This window comes from Vulpes lagopus, chromosome 5 (assembly GCF_018345385.1).
Source record: "Vulpes lagopus strain Blue_001 chromosome 5, ASM1834538v1, whole genome shotgun sequence".
Classification (NCBI taxonomy): domain Eukaryota; kingdom Metazoa; phylum Chordata; class Mammalia; order Carnivora; family Canidae; genus Vulpes; species Vulpes lagopus.
The window spans coordinates 110,884,477-110,912,323 of NC_054828.1; the positions used below are offsets into that span (position 1 = coordinate 110,884,477).

Below are 27,847 nucleotides of genomic sequence, written 5' to 3' on the forward strand. Positions count from 1 at the left end.
ACGTTCCCACTGGGGGAGGAGGGATGAACAATGACTAGTAAATATCAGTCCATCAGAATGCCCAGAAGTGCAAGTGTTCTAGTGAACCGAAGTAGGGTAACAAGAGTCAGGTGTGTAAGGCAGGTTGCAATTGTAAATAGGGTGATCTAGGGAAGCCTATTGAACAAATGACAGCTGAGCAGAGTCCTGAAAGGGATCGAACCAGGAAAATATCTGGGGATGCTAGCCAAGCAGTAGCCAAGGCATTGAGCTGGGAGAGTTCCTGGTTTATTCTTGAACACCGGGGAGGGGGGTGGAGCAAGAGGAAGAATAGGTGAGAGATGAGGTGATCAGGCTACCATAAAGACGTTTTGAAGCCATAGGACAGTTTTGGCCCTAAAAGTGGGAATAAGGTGGGAGAAGGAGCTGCTGTGATTTACATACTGTAAGACTCACTCTGACCTCAGTACAGCGAATAGCTCGCTTAGGACCAAGGGAAGAGGCAGCACAATGAATTCAGTGGTTGCTGCATTAGTCCAGGAGAGAGATGATGGTGGCTGGGACGAAGATGGCAACAGTGGCCGAATTCTGGGCATATTTGGAAAGCAAAATAAAAAAAAAAATCTCCTGCCCATCTAGATGAAGAACTGAGACAAAGAAAGGATCAAGGATGACTCCAAGAATTGCACCTGAGCCATTGCAACGAAGGAGCTGCCATCACCTGAGCTGGGAATGCTGTGGATGGAGCAGGTGTGGGGGCAAGCTCAGGAGAGATCTGGAGGACAGCCAGGTGGAGATTTCTGGTAACCAACAGAGATGAGCCACTGGACTTGAGGAACGAGGTCTAGAGTGGAGATAGAAATTTGGGAGACGTCAGCATAAAATTGAGCCGGAATAAGATTGACTAGGGAGCAGTACTGATTAAGAGGAAGATGAAGGGCTGAGCCCCAGGGACCCCCAACATCTAGAGGTCAGGGAAAAGAAGAGCAGAGGAGGCTGAGGGGAAGGAACCATGGAGGTCAGAGGAGATTCCAGAGGATGTGGCCTCTTGAAAGTCAGGTGAAGAAAGTCTTACCATGGACACATGATCAAGTCTGCCAAATGCTGCTGCTGGGTCGGCAGACTGAGAATCCATCCTTCTTCACCTCTCCCACCCAATTTAGAGGAGCTGCCCAGGGGCAGCGGGGGATGGGTGCGAGCCTGGGCTCTATTTAGAGGAAAGACCATTCCCCAGCCCGACCGATTCCTTCTTCCCACTCCTGCAATCTTCAGCCATCTGCAGATTCTGTTCACAGGAAGAGGGCATCCCCCAAGGTGGAGACCCCACTGCTGTTGGACAGAGAGGAGGAAGAGAGCAGGGTCTGAAGGGATAGACCTTCTTGGTACCACTGGTTCAGACTGGACAGCTGCTCGATTTACACAGGAGGAGGCAGGTCCAGGGAAGTGAGGTGCCTCACCCAACATGGCTCAGCAAATCTCCAGCACACCCAGTCAAGAAGCCAGATTGGACCCTGCCCAGTGGGCAAACCGTATTTGGGTTCCCTGCCCCTGGGCTCAGCCCTCCGGACATGCCTCCAGCATCTCATGCCCACCCCAGGCAGCAGTTAGCAGGGTTTCCTCCCACTGCTCCTCCCCAGCACCACCCCCCAACCTGGACAGCACTGCACACACACACACAAGAGAAATGTCAGCTCTCTACAATAGCAATTCAGAATCTTCCACCCACACTAAATCCACTCTAAAAAATATCAAATTATTTCCATCATTAAATCCAAAATGCCATAAAACAAATTGCATCTTGGCTATTTATCTGGAAATTTCTCTAGTACTCATTGCCGGCACCCCTGAGTGCTTTAGCATAAGGAGTGGCTCAAGATGAATTGCCATGTCCACTGGCTGGTTACACAGCAGCATTCAATGGAAATGTGATGTTTTATCGGCCTTTTTTCTAATAAGTGAAAGCAAAGCCATTTCCTCTGAAGTCGGGTGGATGTTTGGAGCGTTCTTAGCTGTTGTGCCTGACAAGCTGACCTGCTCTTCCTGAAGGACTGCCCTCTTTATTTCAGGGATCCCCTGTATCGTGGGGATTTCCTGCACACCCCCAGGGATTCCTAGATACCTGGGCCCACACCAGGACCATGTGTGCGCCCAGACGTGAATCTAAGTAAAACAACAGCAGCTGTTTATGCAGTCCTTAACACATGAGACGCTATCCTACACACCTCTCTGTACCATCCTGAGTAGGTACAGCCTGTGGTGTCTGTATTCCCATTCCACACTTGGAAGTCAGAGAGGGTGAGCACCTCCTCCTCAGTCGCCCAGGGGTGTCTGCAGATTCTTGGGGTCACATCCTGTTCTCTGTGATGGACACAGAAAGCTCCATTTAGGGCTGCGTCGGGGGATTTCTGGAGGCAAGGTATGGGAGAGAAGACCCAGATGGGAGAGAAGAGATGTCTAAAATGGAGAAATGATTTTCCCCTAGATGGGCTGGGAATAAAGCTGAGCCTGGCCTTCCACTGCTGTGCTCTCTTCCATTGATCCTTCAAACCAGCCACTTCTCAAAAAACCTTCAGTGGCTCACCACTGCCTAGAGATTTAAGTCTGATTGTATTCAAGGCTTCTGGCCATTATCTGACCGTCCAGTTGAATTCCCCTACCCATTCACATTTACACTCCCTCCAGCCTTATCTCACCATCTAAGGCCTTTGTCATCCCCTCTTCAGAGTCCAGAGGATCCTAACAGGTCCTCCTGGACTGTCTCTCTGTCCTAAAGTGGACTTTTCTAAACCAAAGAGACTCCTTCTGCTTTTCCCCACATTCCCCTCTCATCTACTTCTCTCTGGGTTCATGCTACTCTCTTCCCCTGGAATGCTCTAACTCTCCCCCATTCTCTATTTTTTAAATCTCCCTATGCTTCAAAGCCCAACTAAACACCACCTCCTACAGGCAGTCCTCCTTGATCACCAGTCAGCACAAAGTTGCTCGGTGTCCCCCAACTTCCCATGTATTTTCTATCTAAGCTATCCTATGGTCCTTCTCTAATACTCTCTAGTGACAGTTGTATATATATATATATATATTATCTGTGTGTGTGCTTGTGTGTGTATATATACATATATATATGTATTTATTTTTGTCTCTTCAACTCAACTGTAAGCTATTGGAGAGATGGTCAGAGCCTATCATGAAGCATAGAAGGTCTGTGTGCCAGGAAGGAGAGAAACTTGAGCTTACAAACCTGAGGTGCTTTTTGTTTCTACAGACAAACCGATTAATCCAGAAAGTCTGCATTGGAGAGAACAACGTGATAGAAGAAGAAATCCGCGTGAACAGAAGTGTGCATGAGTGGGCAGGAGGGGGCGGAGGAGGAGGTGGAGCCACCTACGTATTTAAGGTAAGTGTGCCAGCTGTGCCAGCACGCCATGGGCAGTGGCTTCCGTGAGTCATGGATCCATCATGTGGGACCCTCATGACAGCCGTGAGAATGGAATGCCTCAGGTGTCCTTAGCCCCATCTAAAGATGAGCAAAGTGAGGCCCAGGGGAATGTAGGGGTCCCTGTCTGTCAGAGAAAAGGCAGGTTCTTCTCTTGCTGACATACCAGCCCGTTGTCCCCCACACAGGCCTTGCCGTTGCTACCTAAGAGTTCCAGAGGGTCCCACGGTGCCTCCCCTGTGCTGAGCTGGGCTTTTCTGACATGAGCAAAAGCAGGCAAAGGCTTCCTTCTGGGTCCTCCCACTGTGACAGGGATGCTGGGAGCTTAACCTTGAAGCTGTAGAGGTCAGAGCCAGAGACCCCGGAGAGTGGGGAGGTAAGAGGGAGCAGAGGGACGCGCTCCTAAGCACCAGCACCCAGTCCTCTGAGGCTAGTGTCAGAAGCTTCAGGTAAGATCCGTCCCACCTCCTGGTGGATGTTTCGATCTCCTGGTGCTTTTGCTCCTCTGACTGAGCCCCGATGGACACGGGAGCTGGGGTAGGAGAGGGCGGATGGCCGCAGCCTCCGGACCACCGGGAGGTCCCCCACAGCCCAGCAAATACTCAGACACTTTAAGCACCGAAGTGGCTCAGGGTCCCCAGAGTGGGAGTCCGGCTCACCTTCTCAGTCTCCCATCTCCCCATCTCCCCGGGCAGATGAAGGACGGCGTGCCAGTGCCCCTGATCATTGCAGCCGGCGGGGGCGGCAGGGCCTACGGCGCCAAGACAGACACGTTCCACCCAGAGCGACTGGAGAATAACTCCTCGGTTCTGGGGCTGAACGGCAACTCCGGAGCGGCAGGTAAGGCGCGGAGGCCGCGCTCCCCAGGACAGGCCCGGGGATGGCCTGAGCTCCCTCGGCCCGCGCCCTCACACGCCTGCGTCTCGGGTGCTGGTACCTGAGAAGCCGGGAGCTCTGGATACCGGTACCCACATCAAGGGAGGAAGGCCAGGCCGCAGCCTGGGGGCCTGGAGGCATCTTTGCTGACATGGGGTTTGAACTGCAGAGGTCACTGAGCAAGGGGGCCAGGCGGTCGTATTGGGACCGGCAGCCCAGCTGCCCTGGGTTTCCTCCAGAGCAGCTGGACTCCAGCAGGTGGAAGGAGTGTGGGCAGAGTCAAGGTCCTGTGGTCGGTGCCTCCAGGCGCTGGCCTACCAGCTGGCACATCTCCCTGGGGAAGCTCTTCCAGGAATCTCCCCAGCTTGGCAATCCGTGCTCATGAGGGCGAGCCAGCCGCACAGAAGTCAGACCAACCCTGAAGGGGTATGAATTCTGACTCCTCCGAAGCAGCCACGTCTGAAGAGAAAATGCAGTTCGTTTTTGGATTTTCTTTTCTCCACAATCTGACCAAGGATCTTTGGAGGTGTTTAAGATTCAAGGTCAATCAAACAAATGCTCAAATTTCCCTTTCAAGTGAGAGACGGCTAGAAGAGGAGGAAGGGTAGACACAGGGGTGTGGCCCTGGAGAGGGTGACCCAGTGCTCTTCCTGGCACCCCTCCTGCCAGGGCAGCAGGGAATAACCCCCGGAGCCCCTCCACATCTGCTTTTCAGAATTGCCCTGTGGGGCTTTCCAAGTGATTATTCCCATTCTACAGAAGAGTCAGCGAGCTCAGAGAGTTGGTGGATGGTTTTCTCAAAGCAGCCGCACTGTTTCATACTCATTTTTAAAAAAACATCATTGTGGTTGCTTTGTTTTCCTCTTTATATGGATTGTTTTCTTTCCCATACATTTGCTTAGAAGCTGTTAAGACGGAGTAGGGGGTCAGAAACCCCTCAGCCCGGACCCGTGCAGGGCACAGGGGAGAGAGGGCTGGGTCATCCTGATTTATTTACCATGCTCATGGCCCACTGTAGGTGCCTAATGTTGCTGAGGGGCCTTCCCTTTGCCACGAGACACCAACAGCCCTGAAAGGCCCACATGCTGCCCTCCAGCTGGCAGAAGGAAGGCCAGCTGCTTGAAACCCCAGCCAGGTGCCACAGCCCTGCAGCTTCCAAAGCTGATCTGCCTGGGAGTTTCCATTCTGTTCTGATCGTCCCTCTTCTAGACTGAGCTTGTTCCTGACTTTGGCCTCCTTTCCTACAACCCAGCTCCTCCTCTCTAGCACAATAATAATCTCCATGCTCAGCTTCCCCCACCTAGACATCCCTCTGCTGCCCACTCAGGGTCCAGAAGAATCTCTGCCACCCATTCTTCCAGATGCCCCTTCCAGGCTAGCTAACCCTCGGGGTTCCGCAGACCCACGCGCTGCTGTTTCTCCAGGTCCTCACCACCTACCAAGTGCAGGCACAGAAAGTACTGTGCAGCTTTTGGAGTAGACTGCCTGTTGCAATGTCATACGAAGCAACATAGGGGGAGACAAAAGGAGTCCTGGAATCTCAAGGGGCCAGCAGGAGAGGTTGATTGTGGTTAGCCTGTGGCCTTAAGATAAAGCTGCATTGAACCTCAGCTCTGTAAATAGCATTTCCTCTGCAAGAGCTCAAAGCAGCCCCAGGCACTGGGAAGCACAGCTCCAGTGGCTGTCATCAAAAGGGTCTTGCCCACCCCTTCTCCAGCCCCTTCTCCACCCCCATCTTCCCTGCCCCTGACCTTGGAGCAGCAACTTAGAAGCAGCCAAGCAAGAAGAAGCTTCAGAGTGTGAAGCCCTCTGCACACGTGTTCTACCTCCTATGCCCAAACATCCCTACGTGTCGTGTGGTTTGGGAAGCATTTTGCATGCCCATTGTCTCCTTTGATCCCAACATCGACCCAATAAGGCAAGTCTTACTATCCCCAAGTTACAGATAAGGAGACTGAGGCTCGGAATGGGGAAGTCCTTGCCCAGGGTCTCAGAGCCAGTAAAAATGAAGCCCATTAGGTTGTCCAAACTAGTCCAGGATTCCTGCAAAGGAACTCCATGGCAGTGAGCCCAGCAGGATTTTGATAGTTGGCTGTCCAAGGACTGGCAGGTCCCCGTTCTTGTTGGGATGCAAAGCATTAATGAAACAAAGTCCCAGCACTTCAGGAGTTGGGGGCATGGAAAGAAGGCAGAGGAATGAGTCTAGTTGTCAAGCTGCTTGCGCCCCCCCCCCAACTCCTCCGTCCCTAACCAAGCATTCTCCCCAGCTTGTGATCCAAAGACCTAGTGGGTCTGAAGCATGGTCCCAACTGGATGCACACGGCTGTGGCCAAAGCAGATCTCACCAGGGCATAGGGCACGCTCCTGTTTCTCCAGCTGTGGATTCCAAAGCCCCCAGGCCCTACTTGGCCCTGGTGACCGAATCTAGCCAGAATCCTCTCACTCGGGGTTTTCTCCGTCTCTTCCTACAGGTGGTGGAGGTGGCTGGAATGATAACACTTCCTTGCTCTGGTCTGGAAAATCTTTGCTGGAGGGTGCCACCGGAGGACATTCCTGCCCCCAGGCCATGAAGAAGTGGGGGTGGGAGACAAGAGGGGGTTTCGGAGGGGGTGGCGGGGGGTGCTCCTCAGGTGGAGGAGGCGGAGGATATATAGGTAAAGATGATTCGTGTTCAAGGTGTCACTCCCTCCCTTCTTAGTCCTAGGCATTCCCCGTCCTGTCCCTGGCCCTCGCCTGCCCTCCCCTGGCCCACCCCAAGTGTGGACTGTGATGTCACCGTGCACGCCTTCCTCTCAGCCCCTATAGGACCAGCCAGAGGCAGGGTGTTGGCTCTCGAGCCAGCATCCTGCCTCAAGGCTTCCATAGCAACAGCCTCAAGATCTTGTGTGTTCTCGATGCCCACCTCTCCAAAGCCAATGATAAAGGGCTTTGATTACCCAGACTATTCTCTGAGCCAGCCCTGAAGTCGCACTGGCACGAGAACCTTGGAGGCCACGCTCCCCGGGCCTGTGCCTCCCTCTGGATGGCCTGGCTTAAGTCTTTGCCAAGCCAACTCCCTCCCTGAGGGCCTGGTTGGTGGCCTCCAGCCTCACAGGCTCCCTCTCCCTTCCCTACCCCAGCCCACCAGCTTCCAGAACTTTGCCCTCTCCATGCTCATGGGCAGCCCCAGCCCACCCCGCCAGCCAGCAGCCAGCCACTGGCCCAGCCTCCTCCGAGCTTCAGAGCAGAGCACAAGAGCCTTCTGAAGCCGAGAGGCTGGGAGGCTGGGAGGCTGGGAGGCTGGGAGGCTCGGAGGCTGGGAAGCTGGGGGGCTGGGCGGCTCCATCATCCCCACAGATTAGGACATGACGCATGCACGCACCGTGATGTTCTGTCTGTGTTTTGCTTTACGCTGTGTGTCAGATGCTTGTGTTAACCAGACGCTCTTCTCTTCCAAACTCTGGGTGGGCGGGAGGAGCCTGAGGGGGGAGCCCAAAGATACCCAGTCCAGCAGAAAGGAGGGACAGGAGCCTGAAGGCACAGGGGCCCATCCCCCATGTCCCACCCTGACCCCATGGGACTGGAGAGCAACTCCTCAATGCTAGTGGCCTGGCCAGTTCTGAAAGAGGTACCAAGGGGCTAGTCCAGCCTGAGGACACCAGACCCCTTCGGATTCTTGTTCACATGACCTGCTTCCCAGCAGCCTCAGTGCAGTGCTGGGGACTCCCCAATGGGAGCTAGCCTGGACCTGGAGGGAACCCGATGCCAAACCCCAAGTGCCACCCCTGTGCCCCAGGGCTCCCTTCCCTCCCCAACCACCACCCCCACACCAAGCCCTTCACCACCCCGAGGCCCCTGCATGCCCCGCTGGTGTGCAAATGTGTCAAGACTTGGGCCCCCTGCCTCTCTGGGTTAAACCCTTCTCTGGTTTGGTACAGGTGGCAACGCGGCCTCAAACAATGACCCCGAGATGGACGGGGAGGACGGGGTTTCCTTCATCAGTCCTCTGGGCATCCTGTACACCCCAGCTTTAAAAGGTATCCCCTCTGCTAGGCGGCAGGAGTGACCTCCTCAGGCCAGTTCTCCCACCCAGATAGAACGTCAGGGCCACGGACGAGAGTCCAAGACCCAAAGGCATGATTACGGGTCCCTCACAGGCAAGTCTTCCCAGGGCTCATCTCGGCAAGTTTTCTGGGAGTCAGGATGTGTGGTCTGAGATGGATGTGAAGACGGAAGACTGACTTTGAGGCAGGCTGGTTCTAGAAAACGCTGCCGCAGAAGTCCCCTTATCCGCGCCAGCTGGCCCGAGGGTCACGCACTTGGACCCTCCCATCTGCCCACAAAAATGAGCCACATGTCCTCTGTCTGAGCTCCTTCAGATGCATCAGGGATGTCCCTCCACACATTGGTACTTCAGTGGCAGTGGGACGTAGGGACAGGAGCCAGAGAACCCACACTGACCAGCTGGCGATAGAGCACAGAGGCCGGGAATGGGGTACGGGGTGGTCTTCTCCACCTCAACCCAGAGCTGATCCTCCCTTCTTGTCACCAGTGATGGAGGGCCACGGGGAAGTGAATATTAAGCATTATCTAAACTGCAGCCACTGTGAGGGAGACGAGTGCCACATGGACCCAGAAAGCCACAAGGTCATCTGCTTCTGTGATCACGGGACAGTGCTGGCTGAGGATGGCGTCTCCTGCATCGGTAGGAGGGACGTGAGGGCGGTGACAGGGAAGGGGCCCAGAGTGTGAACCCTCAGGGGCTGCGGCTAGTTTCACCATCTGGGACACCCCAGATGCAGTTTTGTCAGCGCTCTGACCCGTCTGACTGCCCCAACACGGGTGCTCTGAGGACTGGGCAGACGGTCCTGTGTGTGAAAGGCAGGTAGTGGCTCATGAAGGACCCCTCACTTGTCTCATCCCACCCCTAACCCAGGGCATCAACCCTCACATCCCCACCAAGGGGCCATCCTGCCTGCACTGAACACCCCCAGTGCCAGGGACCTCGCACTCCCAAGGCACGCTGATCCGTCAAGAGTGCCAGAGTCGCATCCTGTTCCTTTCCATTTCCACCCTGAGGTTTGCTACTTGCAGAACCTCTCAGGCGCTGCAGGGGTTGGAAGACAGAGCTGTGTCCTCCTCCTGCAAGTCTCCAGATGAAAAAAACCCATTTGCTTCCATCAGTTCACACAGGACAGTTTTATGTCTCTTCCCTGTGTCCCACGTCTACGAGTATTCTGGTGACCAGTGTCCATGCGAGATGTCGTGTCCAGGACCAGGCAGGGGATCCCAGTGCACCCATACCGCCCCCCCCCTCAGCCTGGGCCCAGTGCTTTGGGGGCCCCAGGCAGTAACTCAGCCTCCAAGTGTTTCTGATGGGTCCCCTCGTGCCAGCGTCATATGGAGTCTGTACTGGTCACCTCAGGCCTCTGAATCTCTTCCATAACCACCACTGGCCCCCCTGTCATCCTGCCATTGTACAGTTAATGTTTGGGATCAAAGTCCAGAATTTGACATTTATCCCTGTCACATGTTTCCTCCACCCAGAAGCTATTAAAATTTGTTAACCAGAATCAGCCCATTTCCTGCCCCTGGCCCTCTGCAAAAGAAGGCCTCCAGGGTCTGGAAGGAGCAAGTGGTGTTTGTCCTGGAGAGGGAGGGTATTTCTGCCTTGGAGCTAGCACCGAGGATGACCAGCATGGTCACCGGTGCCCCATGGGGCCTTTCTTGCAGTATCCCCCACCCCAGAGCCCCACCTGCCACTCTCACTGGTCCTGTCCGTCGTGACCTCAGCCCTCGTGGCCGCCCTAGTCCTGGCTTTCTCCGGCATCATGATTGGTGAGTGTGCCAGAGCCCTGGGGCTTCCAGGGGTGGGGCGGGAGGGGTGTGGAAGGGGCCAAGGAAGGCAGATCTGGTGGGACAGACAACATTCCGGCTTTGCCATGGAGGCAGAGGTGTCACTGTGGGTGGGGGGTGATTAGGGCAGCCCAGGCCAGCCTGAAACAGAAGCCCTCTGCCCCAGGCCCCAGCACCACTTCTGTTTCCTAGCTGAACTGCCGCTTCCACTCCTTGACCTCCCCGTAGAGCCTTCTAGAGGCACTCTGCTGAGGAGGACACAGTGGCCAAAGCTTACCCCCAACCGCAGAGTTCACTTCCAGCTGCCGCCAGACATAGTGCAAATGGCTTCAGAGGATATAGGGTTTGGCTCACTCCCCAGGGAACACCTCCAGCCTCACCCGTCCCCACATCAAGCAGGCAATGCAAAGTTGGCTTCTCAGTATTTCTGTTAGGCCTGTGAGCCAAGGTGAGCGGAGAGGTCTCGGCGCTGTCCAGCCAGGCTCTTACTGCGGGAGGTGCCCAGGGCAGGTGGGCAGGGACACGAAGGAAGGCAGAGGGGAAGGCTCAGTACCGGCAGCGCTTTCAGACCAGCCCCTTTAGGCCAGTTGGGGGCTGGTAAGGGGTGCGTGGGTCCCATATGATGCCATCTTTCAAAGGGACAGGATGATGAAAGCTAACGCTTGTTGCACACCACATGCCAGGTGATTTACACATTTTAGTTCACTGAATCCTCACTTGACCCTCTGAGCATGCTTGGTCCATTTGAGAGAGGAGGGGCCTGAGTACACAGCCGTCGACTCACTTGCCCTGGCCCATAACTGGGGGCACTGGGCTTTCAAAACAGAATCCACGCTGTGCATCACAGTTTCATCCTGTGTCCCAACGGACTTGGCCCCACGGAATATTCTCACAGATATATAGTAAGAGCAGCAATGATGGTCACTTGCACCAGTAGAGTTTTTCAAAGCCATTTTACGTTGGTGAATTCATTTCATTATTTGTTAGAATCACTAAGTGTGGTGGAAATGTTCAGATCCCAGAGGAGGAGATGGAGATCCAGGAAGGCTTCCTGGAGGAGGTAGCCCGTGCTGGGCTTCAAGGGCCAGGCTGCCTGGCCCAGGCCACATCGTAGCTAACCTTCATCTGCCTGTAGTGTACCGCCGGAAACACCAGGAGCTGCAAGCCATGCAGATGGAGCTCCAGAGCCCCGAGTATAAGCTGAGCAAGCTCCGTACCTCGACCATCATGACTGACTACAACCCCAACTACTGCTTTGCTGGCAAGACCTCGTCCATCAGTGACCTGAAGGAGGTGCCTCGGAAAAACATCACCCTCATCCGGTGAGTGCCCCCCGCCACTGTACTCCGGGGTGGTGCGGGTGTGGGAGGAGTTCAGGCTGGATGGTCATCCCCACACCATGGATTTTTCCAGCCACAAGAGGCCAGCACAACCACCCCTCAGGGCAGTTCCAGCCCTCCCAGGTTCAATGCTTAGGGCCATTTGGAGAGGTATTTAACTGTTTAACACCCCATATATTCACGGGGTTTGCACAATGAATGGAGAGCAAGACAGGGAACCAGGACATTCCTCGAAGTCCCCTGAAGCGCTCCCTCCCAAGTCTTCTCGGCCCCTCATTCTCCAGGTGGAGCAAAGTGTCCTCCTCTGAGCTTCCAGGGCACCCCATGCCTTCCTCCATCATTTACTGAGCACACTCGGCAGGAATGTCTGCCAGGGATCTGTCCCTCCCCAAGAAGTGGGAGCCTCTCCCCAGGCAGGGCCCTGTCCTCTTCACCCCTATGACCCTGACGGATATCAAAGACCTAGTTCGTCTTCATTGAATAATAAGGCAGGGGAGGCCTGGCATTGTATGGCAAAGCCAGGTGGAGGGTGTTACTCCTCAGTTTGCAGGAAACCCCCTGCCCCTCGTGTGCCTCTTTCTCCTGGCCCCCACCCCGCCCCCTCTGCCTGACCTTGCCTTTTCCTTTGCACAGGGGACTGGGCCACGGTGCGTTTGGGGAGGTGTATGAGGGTCAGGTGTCTGGAGTGCCCAGCGACCCGAGCCCCCTGCAAGTGGCCGTAAAGGTAAGAGGCGGCTCCATCACGGCCCTGATTGGCCGGCAGTCTCCAGGGCCTCAGCTCTTGGACCACACCCTCTTACCCCTGCGGCTCACAGCCTCCTCCTCCTTTCCACCCTCCCCTTCTGTACCCAGACGCTGCCTGAGGTGTGTTCTGAACAGGACGAACTGGATTTCCTCATGGAAGCCCTGATTATCAGGTAAATAAAGCCACAGAGAGACGCCCCCTGTTAGATGTTTCTGTCTCCGAAGGAAATGGTGTTGTCCTCCAGCGTCCCCTTCCTCCCCACCAGGAGGCTCCCTAAGATTCTTAACGCGTCTTACCAGAGTGAAACAGCCCCAGGTGGTCGTCTGAGAAGAAAAATCTCTGTGGCCTAATAACCAGAGGGATATCCCTCTGCCTTCCACCAGCACCCCTGTGTCACCCAGTGGGATGTTCCCCACCGCCCCCCCTTTTCTGAATAGAGCATGCTAATTGTTGCCAGTGGAAGACACACTTACACCCCAGGTAACTTTTCGACAAAGCCCCTCCCCAGTTCCAGCTCTTAGATCTTGTGTAAAGACCCGCGGCCCTAACTGATGAATTCTTGAACACTACCTCTGAAACTAATGATGTACTTGTATGTTGGCTGATTGGATTTAAGTAAAAAAAAAAATTAATTTAAAAAAACGAAAAAAGAAGTGTGCCCCTAGATGTGATGGAGGCCATCGCATCCTGTTCCCCACCAGCTGGCTTGCACCCTTCAACGTGTGGCTCTGGCGTCCCCTAACTAGGAATCTCAGTGCCCAGGGCTTGGGAGGGCATGTGCTCCGGCCGCAGACCACCTTAAGGAGGACACAGGTGCTTGACCTTGCGATCTCGCCACACTCATAGCCTCCTGTTATGCTGGAGAGCCTCAAACATCCAGACACATGCGAGTGGCCTGGGGTCCCCCCGCTGCGTGGAAGTGGACAGTATGTGAGATGTCTGTGGTGTCCACAGAAGGATGCACAGCAGGGTCAGGGCCTTGCTTTAAGGGTAACCTATTGTCTGATTACACATGTAATACATGATTATTGAACAACACTTGGGAAGTGTAAGATGATATGGAAGGAGACCCAAATCACTCAATCTCACTCTTGCTGATAACCCGCCACTACTCTAGTTCAGCATAGAGCCATGTAGACCTTCGGCTCTGCGTGTGTGTGCCCAGACGGAGTTCACCCGCCCCCCTGCCCCACACATCCTAACAGGATCACATTAACAAGAAAACCCAAATCATAGGGCCTCTCGGCCAGACTTACTCCGTCCCCATGAGCACCCATGGGGGAGGCTCGCACAGGCCTATTCCTCACTCTCTTTCACACACGGTCTCCTGCCTGGCAGGGTTCACTCGGTCCCCAGAGGAAGGAGTTCCTTCAGCTTCTCTGCCTGACGCGTCCTCGAAGAACTCACACATGAATCCTAGCAAGCAGTCCACGCACCACTGTCCCCACTGTCCCAGACCCTGGCCGCTCTCTCGTCCCGCCCTCCCTCTGACCCCACCTCCTTACTAAGTACCTGTGCAGCAGCCTCCTGCCTCCAACCAAACACTCTCATGCAGACTGGACTCCTGCCCGGCCTGCCCTCCAGTTCTCGCACCTGCTCAGGAGTGAGATCCCCCCCGGCCTAGGCTGGGCATGGGACCCAGCTACCCACATGACAGAAGGCATTTACATAATGCAGCTGCTGAAAACATAACTTTGCATCCTGCTCTTCCTCCTTAAGATTTTCCCAGACTCAGCTCAGTTAAACTTGGTTACTCCCCTCTGCTCTGCAGCAAATTCAACCACCAGAACATCGTGCGCTGTATCGGGGTGAGTCTGCAAGCCCTGCCTCGATTTATCCTCCTGGAGCTCATGGCAGGAGGAGACCTCAAGTCCTTCCTCCGGGAGACCCGCCCTCGCCCGGTGAGTGAGAACCAGTCTTGCCCTAGTGGTTGGAGCCAGGGAATGGAGCAGAGGGCGGGAGGGGCAAGAGTGGGCAGCCTGAGAAACAACCTACTCAGTGGGACCGAGGGAGTCAACCCTGGGGCTTGTATCTGGGAGAATGGCCGGGAGAGATGGCACGGAAGGTGGACGAGGGCTGAGCCCACCCTGGGGAGCTTGAGCAGCGCTTGTGCAATGGGGCCTCCAGCCTGAATCCCTTTTTGTGACCTGCTGATTCCGAGAATTAGGGACAAGCACAGAGGAGGACTTTCATGCCAGCCATGCCATTAATTCAACTGACTTGGGGCAGGACATTCTACATCTACTCATTCTGGACCCCACTAACCTCATTTCTTAAGTGGGGACATCCTGACCTTGTACCTTTACTGTCAAAATAAAATACTGTAATATTTATGAAGGTTCTGCATGTGTGTCATGATTAAGGGGCTGGAGCTTGGGGGAGTGAAGAAACCTGGGCAGACCCAGGAATGCCACCCCCCCCCCCATCCACCAACCCTGGTTAGACAACCATGTGGCTTAGGACTGTGAAGCCTGTAACCACAGGATCGGCACTATGAAATCCAAGGGCTGGACTAGAATCTTTCTAAGGTGGTTCTAAGTTATAAGACATAGCACATGGGGCATGCCCAGAGTCCAGCTGCCCACTCCTGTCGCTGCCGGGGTCTTCAGGAGGCTCTGGGCTCCAGGAATTGGAGCAGAGAAGAACCCTGAGCTAGGACCCAGAAGTTTCCTCAAGTAGCTGTGGACCATGAAGAGCATGAGGAAGACTTGCACCCTCCCCACCCCCAGGAAAGCAGAAGAAGACGACAGCAGCCTTGCTACAGAAAGCCCAGAACTGAACACTGTGCTCTCTGGGACTCAGACGGGAGGTGGATACCGTGAAAGATCACGCCTGCTCTAATCCCCATGGTCGGTCAGACTGAAGTTAGAATACCTTAGCCCTGGGAGCCTCCCTACGATGCCTACAAGCTCCTGGGTGACCTGTCTCAGCACCTAAGAAGAATCCAGTCTAACTTCCTGAAAAGATGAGTGTGTGCACACCTGAGCGCCCCTGGCAGGAGGATGGGGGGAAGGGGGAGAAGGACCAACCCCATCCTATAATAACCCTCATCCGCATTATCTTCGTCTTCCTCCTAGTTGCCACATTTCTGAAAGTCACCCTGTGAAGTAGACGGCGTAGATCTCACCTTAATTGTACAGATAAGAACACTGTGGCTCAGAGAGGTTATATGACTTCCTGAGGCCATACAGGAAGCGGCAGAGCTGAGACTGGAACTCAGAACTTGGGATTCCTGATTTTGGGGCTCTCTCCAACCTACCATGCTGTTTATCCCAATGGTGCTCTTTGGGGAGCCATGCAGTGCCAAGACAAGGTTGGGTCACTGAAAACCAATACCACCAGCCGTGCAGACATCTCTGCAGGGTCCGGACACAGACATGGGTTTTCCTACCACCATTCAGCAAAGCAGAGCCTTCAGCTCTTGTGCTCTGAGATTCTCGGCAGTGCTTGTAGCAGAGGTCAAATGGGGACACATAGCATCACACTTTGGGAAGAGCCCTAGCTCCGGGTTTCCCACTGGACATTCCTGAGGCTTGAGAAGGAAGTACTGTGCATGCCAAGGACAGATTTCCTCATAAAGGGGAAATCCCCATACCTGGCCAGCCCAAGGGCATTGTGGGTGGAGATCTTCCCTCTCTTTTGGAGGCAAAAACATCTTTCTCTTTTGATGATAAAGAGGATCTGTATATTGTCCCAAAGAACAGAGTACCAGCAAGGAAAAGCAGGTCATTCATACCTCAACCACCTCCTACCCCCTGTGTTACCCTAAAGAGACTCAAAACGAGGATCCTGATCCCAAGTTGTGACCTCGAACTGCAGGCACTACCCAGGGGATGCCCACAGCCAGAAGATGGTCAACTCTCCTTGGAAGAGCCGCTTCTGAGGGTCAGGATCCCACTCACCAAATCCACTCTTCTAACCCTTGACCCCACTCTTCTTCTGTGTGGCTCTCCTTGCCCGCCACACTCCCCAAATCCTGGTAGCACCCCAATCATCCTGCTCCTCACCTTCATGCACACCCACCCATCCCAGGCGAGCTGGTCCTTCTGGGGATGCCTACCCACAAGAGGTGATTTTAAATGCTGGATGATTCTTCCAGAGTGAGCCCATGCCCATGTGTTTGTGGCAGCAGCTACCCTGGGCGTTTGGGAAACTTGCTAGGCACGATGCATTCTCAGAACCACAAAATCCAGGTTAGCTGTGTGAGGATCAGGTTGACTGTGAGAAAGGAACATGCATTGTGGTGGACAGAGGGGGCTACACCAGTAACCCTGCACGGAATGAAGGAGGGAGGGACTGGCTGGTGGGCATCGCAGATGGAGAAATACACACACCAAAAGATGGTGGGTAGAGTTGTGACACTCTCTGGATTCAAAGGCCTGAGTTCCAGCTGGCTCACTTGTTTGAAGCCCCCAAGACTCTCGGGGCTTACCTGATGACCTGCTGTGTGCAGGTGCTTAGCTAGGCATTCGGAATCAGACAAGGTCTATGGTCTTCTCTTCCTGCCATCCCTGAGGTCCAGCAGTTCCATAGATGATCAGGATCGAAGGACCTCAGAGATGGTCCACCTAAGAGGCTCTGGCTTCAGATGACATATGCACGGACATGAAGTGACAAAACAGATGTACAGATGCAGAGGGACAGAATGATCCTGGCCAACCACGTCTGTCATGGAAGCCAAATTCATGCGTACAGATGAAAACCTCATTTGGTCCCAGGACCCCACCTTCTCAAGGAGGAAAGACCCTTTTTAATGTCAAAATAATTTTACAGACCCAATCTTTATTCAACAAATATTTATCGAGGGTTTGAGATATGCCAGATATAGACCAAGGGCTGTCTTTTGGTATCCATTGATTCAATCAATAATGACAGAAGCCATCGAGGGGTCAGTAGTCTCTCAATTACAGGTGGCCGTCATTAACCACAACAGTGTCTGTACCTATTTGGAACATGGCAATGCCTGTGGGCAGCAGCTCTGGGGAAGATGCTCAGTACACAGGAGGCACTCGGATCCGGAGGTCACAGTGTACAGGTCAGAGCCTCTGCTTTTGGGTTCATGCCCGAGGGCAAATCTGGCTCCAAGGTTGCCAGACCAGTGTTGGCTCTGACATGCATGAAGGGGCATTTGGTGCCCATGAAAAGTCGACCATGTCAGGATCCAGGAAAGACGAGGCTCCAGCAGCAGTGACTTCTCATCACTTATGACAATGACCTTGTGTTCCCTGTCTGCATCTGCTTCTTCCATTCTCCTTTCTCTCTTGCCCTTATCTGCATCGACTTAAAATATATTCCTATTCTGGGGGTGCCTGGATGACTCAGTTGATTAAAAATCTGACTGGATTTCAGCTCAGGTCATGATCTCAGGATCATAAGATCCAGCCCCACATCGGGCTCCATGCTCAAGGGGGAGTCTGCTTAAGGTTCTTTCCCTCTACCTGTCCCCCTTCTCTCTCTCTCTCTCTCTCTCTCTCTCTCTCTCTCTCTCAAATAAATAAGTAAAATCTTTAACATATATCCCTATTCTGTTTTTTACTGGTGAAACAGTTCACTCCATCTCCTTGTGATTCTTTACCTAAGGAAAGAAAAGATATCAATATTACTCTGCATTTTATTAGGACATATGTTACTTCCTGGGAAGAGCCTCTCAGAAACTGAGACCAAAGAAATGATTCTCCTTCACTGGGCCTGTTTTCTTCAATTGTAAAAGTAGGATTTTGGTCCAAACAGTGTCCCTGAAGGGAATAACAGTGCCCTGAGGTGCTACACACTCAACATTCATGCTTAAAAGAATCGTGTGATCAAACACTTTTCAGAGGCATGCAGACGGCTCTCTTACTGATTTGCAATGGACATCAGAGCATAGCAAAGACTGATAATTCCTGTGTTCAAGAAACCGATTTGGCCCAGAAATTCTCATTCCTGTTTGATCAAATTCCATCCCACAAGCCTGCTTTGGGACAGGATATTTATGTCCATGACCATGGCTGCCCAAAGAATGTTTGGTTACCAAAAGAAATGCCATACTCAGGGGCAAATCAGTGGGAAACAACAACAACAACAACAAAAACCAGATTCCAACTCCTTCTTTGCCCAGGATTGATATAAATGCCATTGCACACACTAGCTATGCTCTGCATTGTTAGTTTATCTATCAGTTTTGACACAACATCTAAACCTTCCCCAATTCTCCCCCAGACACACACACACACACACACACACACACACACACACACACACAGCTTGCCAACACTCCAATTCGGTGCAGACTGATTAGTGGAGCAGTTAATTTGCTCTAAGCAGCCAAAGACAGGGAGCTCAGATAAACGCAGCCCATGGGTTAGTGCCTGGGAAGATTTAGTCCCTACAGCATGCCAGACATTTAAGACATCAATGGTCCTTGCACCCTGAGTGATGGGCGCTAAGACACAAAGAGACTCAGGGACAGCTATGACCGGTCCTCTTTTATAAAACATTTTCCTGGACAGAAAGAAGATATTCCTAATACTATAGCAAAATGGATTAATATTTCCCTTGGAAATATATTATCTTTTTTCCTCCCAGGAAATGGGTAGTATTTCTCTCACAGTGCCCGGTGATTCTGACCCTAATAAGGCCCCTAGAGAAGCCAAACACAGGACCCTTTTCCCAAGACTACCATGGCCTCCAGGCGGTAGCCCCACCATAACTGTAGGTCCCTTCATGAAGGATTCACTCTGTGCCTTATAACAATCTAGGGAGGGCGAGAGTGTCATGCTTCTTTCTCAGACAAGGACACTGGCTTGGGGAGAGGCAAAGCAATTAGTCCCAGGTCACAGTCAGTAGAGGATGAGCAGAGATGAAGCCCATGTCAGCTCAACTGGCCACTGAATTATATTGCTCATGGCATTTGTGTGTTGTATTCTGATTCAGTTGGGTACTCTGCACTGTATCCATATATACTCCATCCCTTCTAGGACACATTGTCCTGAGCAGCACAGTTTTAACTCCTAGAATCTTGCCTCTGCCCAATCCAGATCCTTAAAGCCCAGCTCTGGGCAGTTTTGGCTCTGGAGTGAGTCACTTAGCTTCTCTGAGCCCTCAGCCTTCTCCTCTTTAATATACGGATACCCTTTCTTCCCTACCTCCACACAGGATGTTGCACCAAAGGAGGTCATGCACGTAGACTTGCTCTATTGCATATAAGGCACTGCCTGATGTTCCATGGGCAGAGGGTATTCCCTTCCCTAAATGGTCCTCCTCAGAATTGATGCATGCCCCAGAGAAGCACGACTCCTGTCTGCCTCCCCTAGACCCATACTATTGCTCCAAGGAGTCCTGAGGAGGCCTTGACCTGTGGCAGAGAAAGCTCCCAGGCAGCCTCTGGTAAATCATAGTTCAACTATAATCAACTATGCTTGGCTCTCAGTTCTCACTGAACCACTGCAGTGTGCCGAGCATCGTGCTCTATACCGTGGAAGTGGACGCTGAAATCCCTGCTTGGAGACCTCACAGTTTCCATAGGAATATGGTCAAAGAAACCCAACAGCAGTGGATGTGACACTGCATGATAACATGCTGCTGCAGACTTCAGGGATTTAGGAATTAAGAGAGACACCAAGATGGGATGTCGCCTTCAGAAAACACTTCCAGGCACTTAGCAAGCCTGCCGAGGAAGCTGAGGCAAGTCCACCCCATGGGCGGGGTGATGCCTCCTTTTTACACAACAGACTTCACATGGGGACACTCAGGTGGCTCAGATGGTTAAGCGTCTGCCTTCAGCTCAGGGTCATGATCCCAGGGTCCTGGGATCAAGTCCCACATCAGGCTCCTTGTTCAGTGGGGAGCCTGCTACTCCCCCTGCTTGTGCTCTCTCTCTCTCTCTCTCTCTCTCTCTTTGACAAATAAATTTTAAAAATCTGAAAAGAGAGACTTCAGATAGAAAAGTTTGAGATAGCTCTTCACCTGCCCAGCATTTCCTGAAATTTTTTCTTTTTCATCCCACTTTAGGTCTGGGTCTTCTTGAAGACTATTTCTTTAAATAATTTTAAACATTTTAAAAGCATTTTCTCCCTTGATTTCTTCACAGGTTTGTTTATAATTTGGGGAGGTTTGAACATCAAGATTAAGGTGGAAAAATGGGCAAAATAATGAAAAGGGGACAGGATCCAACCTGTCCTGGCCCACCCTTGGCTGCTCTAGCTTGGGGCTCTCAGCCCTGGCTGTATGTTGCACTGACCCAGGGGGGTGCTGTGACCCCTGCAAACACTAGGCCCACCCAGAGAGGCAGGTCCCTTGGTCTGGATCAAGGCCGGGGCATCTGTGTTTAAAGCCGCTGAGTGATTTCTGATGTGCGGCCAGAGCTGAGACCTCAGCTTGAAGCCTGTGTTTCAGATCTTCTCTCCCCATGAGCATCTTGTCAGTGGATCGCTTCTGTCTCCCCACAGAACCAGCCTTCCTCCCTGGCCATGCTGGACCTTCTGCACGTGGCTCAGGACATCGCCTGTGGCTGTCAGTATTTGGAGGAAAATCACTTCATCCACCGGTGAGTCTACGTGACCCTGCTCTTCCCTCTACCTTCTGCACACTCCCCTGCATGTCTCAAGAGCCCAGATCCCCACCACCCCCTTCAGAGTAGAATGGTAGGTCTCTCTCCAGACTTGTTGGGAATGACTCGGCTTCACTTGTCCTTAACATAATTACTTACCCTGTAGGGGCTTCATTTACCCCATATGTAAAATGGGTATCATAAAATATCCATCCCAGTGCTGGAGATCTAGACGAGCTGCCCTTGACCACTTCGCCTCGGGGATTCTTGCCTCCATCACGTTAACATTTTTTCCATCTAGAGAACCAAACTCTTTAAGGGAAGTTAGAGGAGTTCATATTTTCACATATTTGACTTTGGGTAACTCAAAGGCAAGGACCCTGTTTTATTCATCTTCATATCCCTGGTATATTGTGGGGCACAATTAATGTCTGTTGGATACATTAAACTTTTTTCTAAAATGTTCTGAAATGAAGCATAATGATTATTTTCTTTGCTTCCATACTTCATTTCTTCTACTCTATAGGATCCTTATGTTTAAATAGGTGTTTGATTGGGACATCAAACCCACATGTAATGCTACAGACATGATAGATTATACATATTTCTTTCCATGTGCATGTTGATGACTTTCTCAGCTGACACCTTGATTCTGAAATCTGAAAAGTCAAATAGACTGTTAGGCTCTTTGCAAAGCTCCTCCTAATGATATGCTTCACAGTTAGTAAATACCAGCCTGGTGAATGAACAATCACTTCTTAACCCATGTCTTCAAAGAGTGTAAGACATGTTCATAATAATTAGAATATGTAACTACAAAGCAGGAAATGAGAGAAGCTATATGAGTTCAGAAATGGAAAGCATGTAAGCAGAGAGCAAGCTATGCTTTCTGCTCTAATAAAAATGGAGAAATTAAAGACCAAGAAATGCACTCACCTAGGCTCCTAAAGTCCTTCCTCAAACAAGGCAAAAAACACTCCTACCAGCATGTCCTTTCACTGTGACTCCATCACTTTGGTTTTCTGATCTTCCTCTTGATCCTGACTCTGCCCAACTTGTAGGTCTTGTGCTTAATAGAAATAAAAGGAGCTGAGACCAATCCTTCAGGTTCCCCTCCAAAGCTATGCCCTTGCTTCAAAGCCCCAGGTAGCCTTGTCTTTGTTCGTGACCTTTTCGTTGTACCCAAAACTTTCCATAAATCTCAGCTCTGGCCTTTATTGGTGCTCAGACAGGACAAGGTTGTGCTCTTCTTGGAATTCATCCTTGGCTAGAGCCATCTTTCCACCTATTGTCTGTGTCCTCTACTGGAGAGCAAGCTGTGCGGTCACCTTGGTGACTCCGGACACCTGCCTTCCCTTCTCACCGAGATTGTTTCTGCTTTCTCATCTCTGCCCCATGTTCATCACCAAGCATCCAGAGTCTCCGGCTAAGGGACCCCATTCTTCTTTCCTCTGACATTTTGAAATCTGCTTTCCTAGAGCTATGATATATTTTAACTATCTCCAGTGCTCTGTTATTACAGATAATGAGATAACAGGATCACATTCTCTCAAGATTCCTATCACTTCCACATCTGTAAATAGTTACCAAAGGTCAGAATTAGATCCCAGAGTAATAGTTTGTTGCTACTTTTATCTTTTTTAGAGAAATGAAATTGTCAAAGATCAAATCAGGAATGCATCAGATGGTCTGCTTTATAAGCAAAAGGCAACTTCCAGCAGCAATTGTCTGTCCCAATCAAAGCTTCTCTGCTGGGGTAACTGGCATTAGGAAATCATCTTTTACACCTCCTCGCTGGCTGCGAGCTCTGTGGCACACTCCCACAGCAGTGTGACCTCTAATCCTCTCTCCTCCCCTGGCATCCACCTCAAGATTCACAGGCTCCCCTGCATGCACACCTCCTGAATTCAAAGTGGAACTCCTTCCCCAGATTCACAGGCTCCCATTTTTCTATTAGACCTGTTTCCTTTGGACATGGTTTATTGCCATTTCAAGAATTATGGGTCATTCTACCAATTCTTGGTGTGTTCTATGATATCACATTCACTTTCTTGCCATTAAATTCAAGATCACTTTTTTAAGCAACCATTTCATGCACATCAGCGTAAAGACCTTCCTGGAGATATAAATATTGTTTCTGGTCTACTTCAGTATATTTCTCTTGAGAAGCAATGGCTATATATCCTACTATTTTTCTTCTTTTTGATGTCATATATGTTATGCTTTTGTAGTTTTATTAGGGCATTTTATGCACCATTGCTCCTCAAAATTCAACTGAAACCTTCTGCATCAGGTCAGTGACATTAACAACATCCATCTCCCACTATGACTCATTGTTCTGGTGTCTTAACTGTCCTAATGACCCACAGTCCAGATCTTGTTTATTTTCCGTGTCCTTATTTCTCCACCAAAGATCAAGACCTTTGGGAAACCAGATGAAAATATGAAAACACCACCTGTACTCCCTAAGAAGTACTCCTATTTTTTTCTGTCCAGGACTGTAATATTATTAGAGACCCACTCCAGACTTCTTCTGGATGCATCCTTTATTCCCACATGCATGTCAAGGATGGGTAAGCAGTTGATGAGTTGATGAGTCCTAGAGAGCTTTGACCATGCCTTCCAGGCATGCTATAGGAAAACAGGCCATCTAGAGTACAACAGCAAAGAGGACATGATAACCCTATGACTCGAAAGAAAGCATTCTTCAGCCACAGAGCTGTGATGCATACAGCCTAGCAAACAAAGGCTTTAGTGAAATCATGGATGTAAGAATAATAGTAGCTTATTTAAAAAGACAACTAGAATTATTGGAGAATACCTTGACTGCTCGAACTTAGTATCGTGGAAGTCATGCTGTCTCAGAGCACTCCTCAGGCAACTGGCAGAAACCAACAGCAATCTGTACAAAACCGTAGCCTAGGCCAAATGGCATTTCTTATGCCCCTATATGATCTTCTTTTAGCTAAAGTTTTTTAATAAAATGAGAATAGCACCCTGTATCTTGTAGGGTTGTTGTGATAATTACCCATGAAACACTTAGAACAATGCTTAGCACAGAATAAAAGGCCAATACATTCTAGTTCCTATTATCATTACTTTCATTATTATTATCCCATTAAACATTTTCAATCATCTTCCCTAATCTGTTTCCACTCGCCTATTAGTTCTGAGGGCTGGAATTGGTCGAGCTATTCCTCTCATACTGAAGTCTGATGTAGTAAAGAAAATAGAGGGCAGAGAAGGGAACTATTTGAACATCAGATTAGAGGTGAAAATCCTTGTGATGAATATTACATGTTTATCCTCCTGGAAATAAAATTAGGAAGTGTATTTTCTCTTTTCTTTTTTTCTTACCAGGGACATTGCTGCCAGAAACTGCCTCTTAACCTGTCCAGGCCCTGGCAGAGTGGCCAAGATTGGAGACTTTGGAATGGCCCGGGACATCTACAGGTGAGCAAAGGTGGCCATCACCTAGCGAAGCCCCATCCCCTCAAGAGAATGGGATGTGGATGCTTATGCCCTAAGTCATCTCTGGTATGCTGTCAACTGGTCACCTAACATTTCCTTAAGTCCCATTCCGGGACATACAACATCTTAATTAGTGCCCATGTCTGGTGGTCTAATTCTAGGATCACACTGCAGTCACTGACACCAGGTTCTCAAGTACATTGTCTTTCTGGTTCCAACTTCCTGATCCCAGAATGTTCTCAGACACAGAGTAACCCGGATACTTGATACGGAGAAAGTTCTCAGTAAACTTTTACTTAATGCCTCTCCTCAATATTCAGGAATTCTAAATGGACTTGGGCAGGAGCACTCCTGAACAAGCAGCATAATGGGCCAGCTCCCCGGTCTTCTCTACACCAGGAACCACAGAAGGGTGGTTCAAAGTCCATAGGTACTTAGCTCAACTTCATCTCATTTTCCGTGTCCTATTCTCAAGGACATTAAAAATAAGATAATTTTTCTAATTAAAAAGAAAACCCTTCTATTGTATGTACCTTACTCTTCTCACCCCAACCCCTAGTTTCATTTTCAGCTATTATTTACAACTGTGACTTGCTGCATGAGCTAAGCAAATCACTCTTTTGCATGGTCACTACTTACACCACACCCCACCGCCCCTAATCCAGGCGTGGAGTGTGGAGAGATGGTCACATGGAGCTTTCACTCCTTGGAGAGTAAGGGGGAGCCCCAGAGGCCCCCAGAGAACTGATTGCGATCGACACAGGTAGGAATGCTGATGGCACCCCATTACTCCAGGGTAGATTGGGTGCTCCACTCTCCTCTTAACCTCTCAGAGTCTCAGCACCCCTCTAGCTCCTCTCTCAGAATACGCAAGATTGCCCTTGGTTGGTTTTTTTTTTTTAATTTTTTTTTTTTATTTTGCCCTTGGTTTAAGATACAAATGTTGCAGCAAGACTTAGCGAGCAAGCCCTCCATGATTGGGCCCTTCCTCTCCATCCTCAGCTCTGACACTCTCTGGCCCTAAGCTTCACCACCCCAACTTGCCCTGTGCGATCTCACGTGTCAGGAATGGTCTTCCAGGAGAGCTCCTCACCACTCAGCCCCACCAGCCACCACCTGAGAAACTCTTCCTGGACCTCAGCCCCACCTCCGTGTCACTGAGCTTTGTACTCACCTGCATCACTGTATGCACTGTTCTACACTCAGGTGTCTGTGTGTCTTTCTTCCACTAAACCGTAGGCTGGGGTGAGAGAGACTATAATTTATGTCCTCAGCACTTAGCACAGTAAACACTCGGTACAGGAGACCCCCTTCATCCACGTTTTCTCTTTCCCCAGTCTCAATTGTTTGCAGTCTGGAGGCAGATGATCCTCCTTCTGACATACCAGCGGAAGTTTTATAGCAGTCCAACTTTACATCCCAATGCCTGTGTCATTAGGCTCACTTCATCTCCTCACATAGGCATTTTATCATCTCACATCATCACAAGAAGTAGGGTGAGTACAGGATAGTAAGATATTTTGAGAGAGAGGCCACATTCACATTTGTCACATGATATTGTTATAATTGTTCTATTAGTTTTGTCATTAATCTCTCACTGTGCCTAATTTATAAATTAAACTTTATCATAGGTACATGTGTGTAAGTAAAAGCTAGTATATATAAGATTTGGTACTATCCGTGGCTTCAGGCATCCACTGGGGGTCTTGGGAGTATACCCCCATGGATAAGGGGGGACCACTGTACATGTTTATTGAAGTAATTAATTAATCTAGGCAGCTAGTGGGGAGCTGCCTCCCTAAGCACACCCCAGTAGGAAAACACAGGGCTAGGGGTAGAGCTGGGGCAGCCCTTGTGGCTCAGCGGTTTAGCACCCCCTTCAGCCCAGGGCCTGATCCTGGAGACCCGGGATTGAGTCCCACGTCAGGCTCCCTGCATGGAGCCTGCTTCTCCCTCTGCCTGTGTCTTTGCCTCTCTCTCTCTCTCTCTCTCTCTCTCTCTCTCTCTCTCTCTGTGTGTGTCTCATGAATAAATAAATAAAATCTTAAAAAAAAGGTATGAGCTAATTCATTAGTTTTTGTCAGTGATGTCTTTAATGCAGCTCATGATAAAAACTAATAATCATAAAAACTCATATCTTTGGAGCCAGCTCTGCCACCAGCCCTGTGTTCTGCTGGGTGTGCTAGAGTAGAGGCAGCGCCCCTCTAGCTCTCAGGATTATTTGTTGAGTGCCTATATTGAGCAAAATGCTGCGTGAGGGTCACAGAGGATCTAAACAAGACATAGGCCCTGCTCCAAGTTCCCCCAAGTCGGATCTTCCATTACTGTGGATTATCAGGCACAGGCTGGAGTATCGTTATCATTGTGAGTTATAATACATGAAACCCATTGGGAAAATCCACCCACCTGCTACTGGATATTGTAGTCATTGCATAGATCTTTCTTTTCATGCCTCCAGCAGGCTGCCTCCTATTAAATGACACAAAGCTCTTAACTTAAGAACAATGACTTGTGTTCTTCTGCTCTCCTCCTGAACCACATGAACCCCTCATTTGTTTCAGTCCTGTAATGGCTACAGCTTGTTGTTTATTGGCAGAGCTCCCACTCGGAGCCATCTCCAGGACCAAGTTTGCGTCTCCTCTTCTCCCCCACAGAGCGAGCTACTACCGAAAAGGAGGCTGTGCAATGCTGCCAGTCAAATGGATGCCTCCCGAGGCCTTCATGGAAGGGATCTTTACCTCTAAAACAGACACCTGGTGAGTCTTTCTGCTGCCCTCCTGTGGGTCTCACTGTGGGCCCAGTGCTCCCACGCTCTCCTGGGAAAGGTTTAGAGATGAGTCAATGCACCTCTACAACAGGGACTGTCAGAGGCTGGCATGTATCAGAATCAGCAGAAAGGCCTGGGAGAGCACAGATTGCTCTACCCACCCTGGGAGTTTAGGAGTCGCTGAGAATTTGCATCGCTAACAAGTTTCTAGGTGACGCTGATGCTACTGGCTGGGGGACTACACATTGAGACACACATCTGATTTTTTTTCCACCTAACTACAAAGTTGGGGTTATCCCAGGAATGAAACATTGAATTGAGATTAGAAAAATCGATCAATGAAATTCTCTCCATCAACAGAAGAAATGAGAAAATAAATATTGGCACAAAAGCGCTCCAGATTTAGTGGTGTTGAGACCCATTCCATGGTTAAAAATAAGGTGGAAAACACTGTACATTAGATCTCCAGAACTTATTCATCCTGAATAACTGAACTTTGTGCTCCTTGACCAACATCTCCCATGTCCACCTTCCTCCTGCCCCGGCAACCACCATTCTACTTTCTGCTTCTATGATTCCACCTCTTAATTGAGATCATGCAGTATGTGTCTTTCTGTGTCTGGCTTATTTTACTTAACATCAGGTCTGACAGTTCATCTCTGTTGCCATAAAGAGCAGGATTTTCTTCTCTTTTAAGTCTAATATTCCATTGTATATATACATGCCACATTTTCTTTCTCTATTTATCTGTCCATGGATATTTAGGTTGTTTCCACATCTTGGTTATTATGAATAATGCTGCAGTGAACTCGGGAATGCAGCTATCTCTTCGAGATACTGATTTTATTTCCATTGCCTGTATACCCAGAAGTGG

At 50.6% G+C, this 27,847-nt stretch overlaps 1 protein-coding gene across 1 annotated transcript in view; it reads left to right on the forward strand.

Moving 5' to 3' along the window:
- The window catches only part of ALK (ALK receptor tyrosine kinase), a 677,634-nt gene that overhangs the window by 638,526 nt on the left and 11,261 nt on the right, over positions 1–27,847 (forward strand). Inside the window, exons 14-26 of the mRNA XM_041756066.1 lie at positions 3,242–3,373; positions 4,108–4,252; positions 6,760–6,942; positions 8,206–8,304; positions 8,820–8,972; positions 10,001–10,105; positions 11,259–11,445; positions 12,097–12,187; positions 12,316–12,380; positions 13,980–14,109; positions 20,635–20,732; positions 24,096–24,188; positions 26,861–26,962. Of these exons, the coding sequence (XP_041612000.1) occupies positions 3,242–3,373; positions 4,108–4,252; positions 6,760–6,942; positions 8,206–8,304; positions 8,820–8,972; positions 10,001–10,105; positions 11,259–11,445; positions 12,097–12,187; positions 12,316–12,380; positions 13,980–14,109; positions 20,635–20,732; positions 24,096–24,188; positions 26,861–26,962 (1,583 nt within the window). The remainder of the gene's footprint in view (positions 1–3,241; positions 3,374–4,107; positions 4,253–6,759; positions 6,943–8,205; positions 8,305–8,819; positions 8,973–10,000; positions 10,106–11,258; positions 11,446–12,096; positions 12,188–12,315; positions 12,381–13,979; positions 14,110–20,634; positions 20,733–24,095; positions 24,189–26,860; positions 26,963–27,847) is intronic.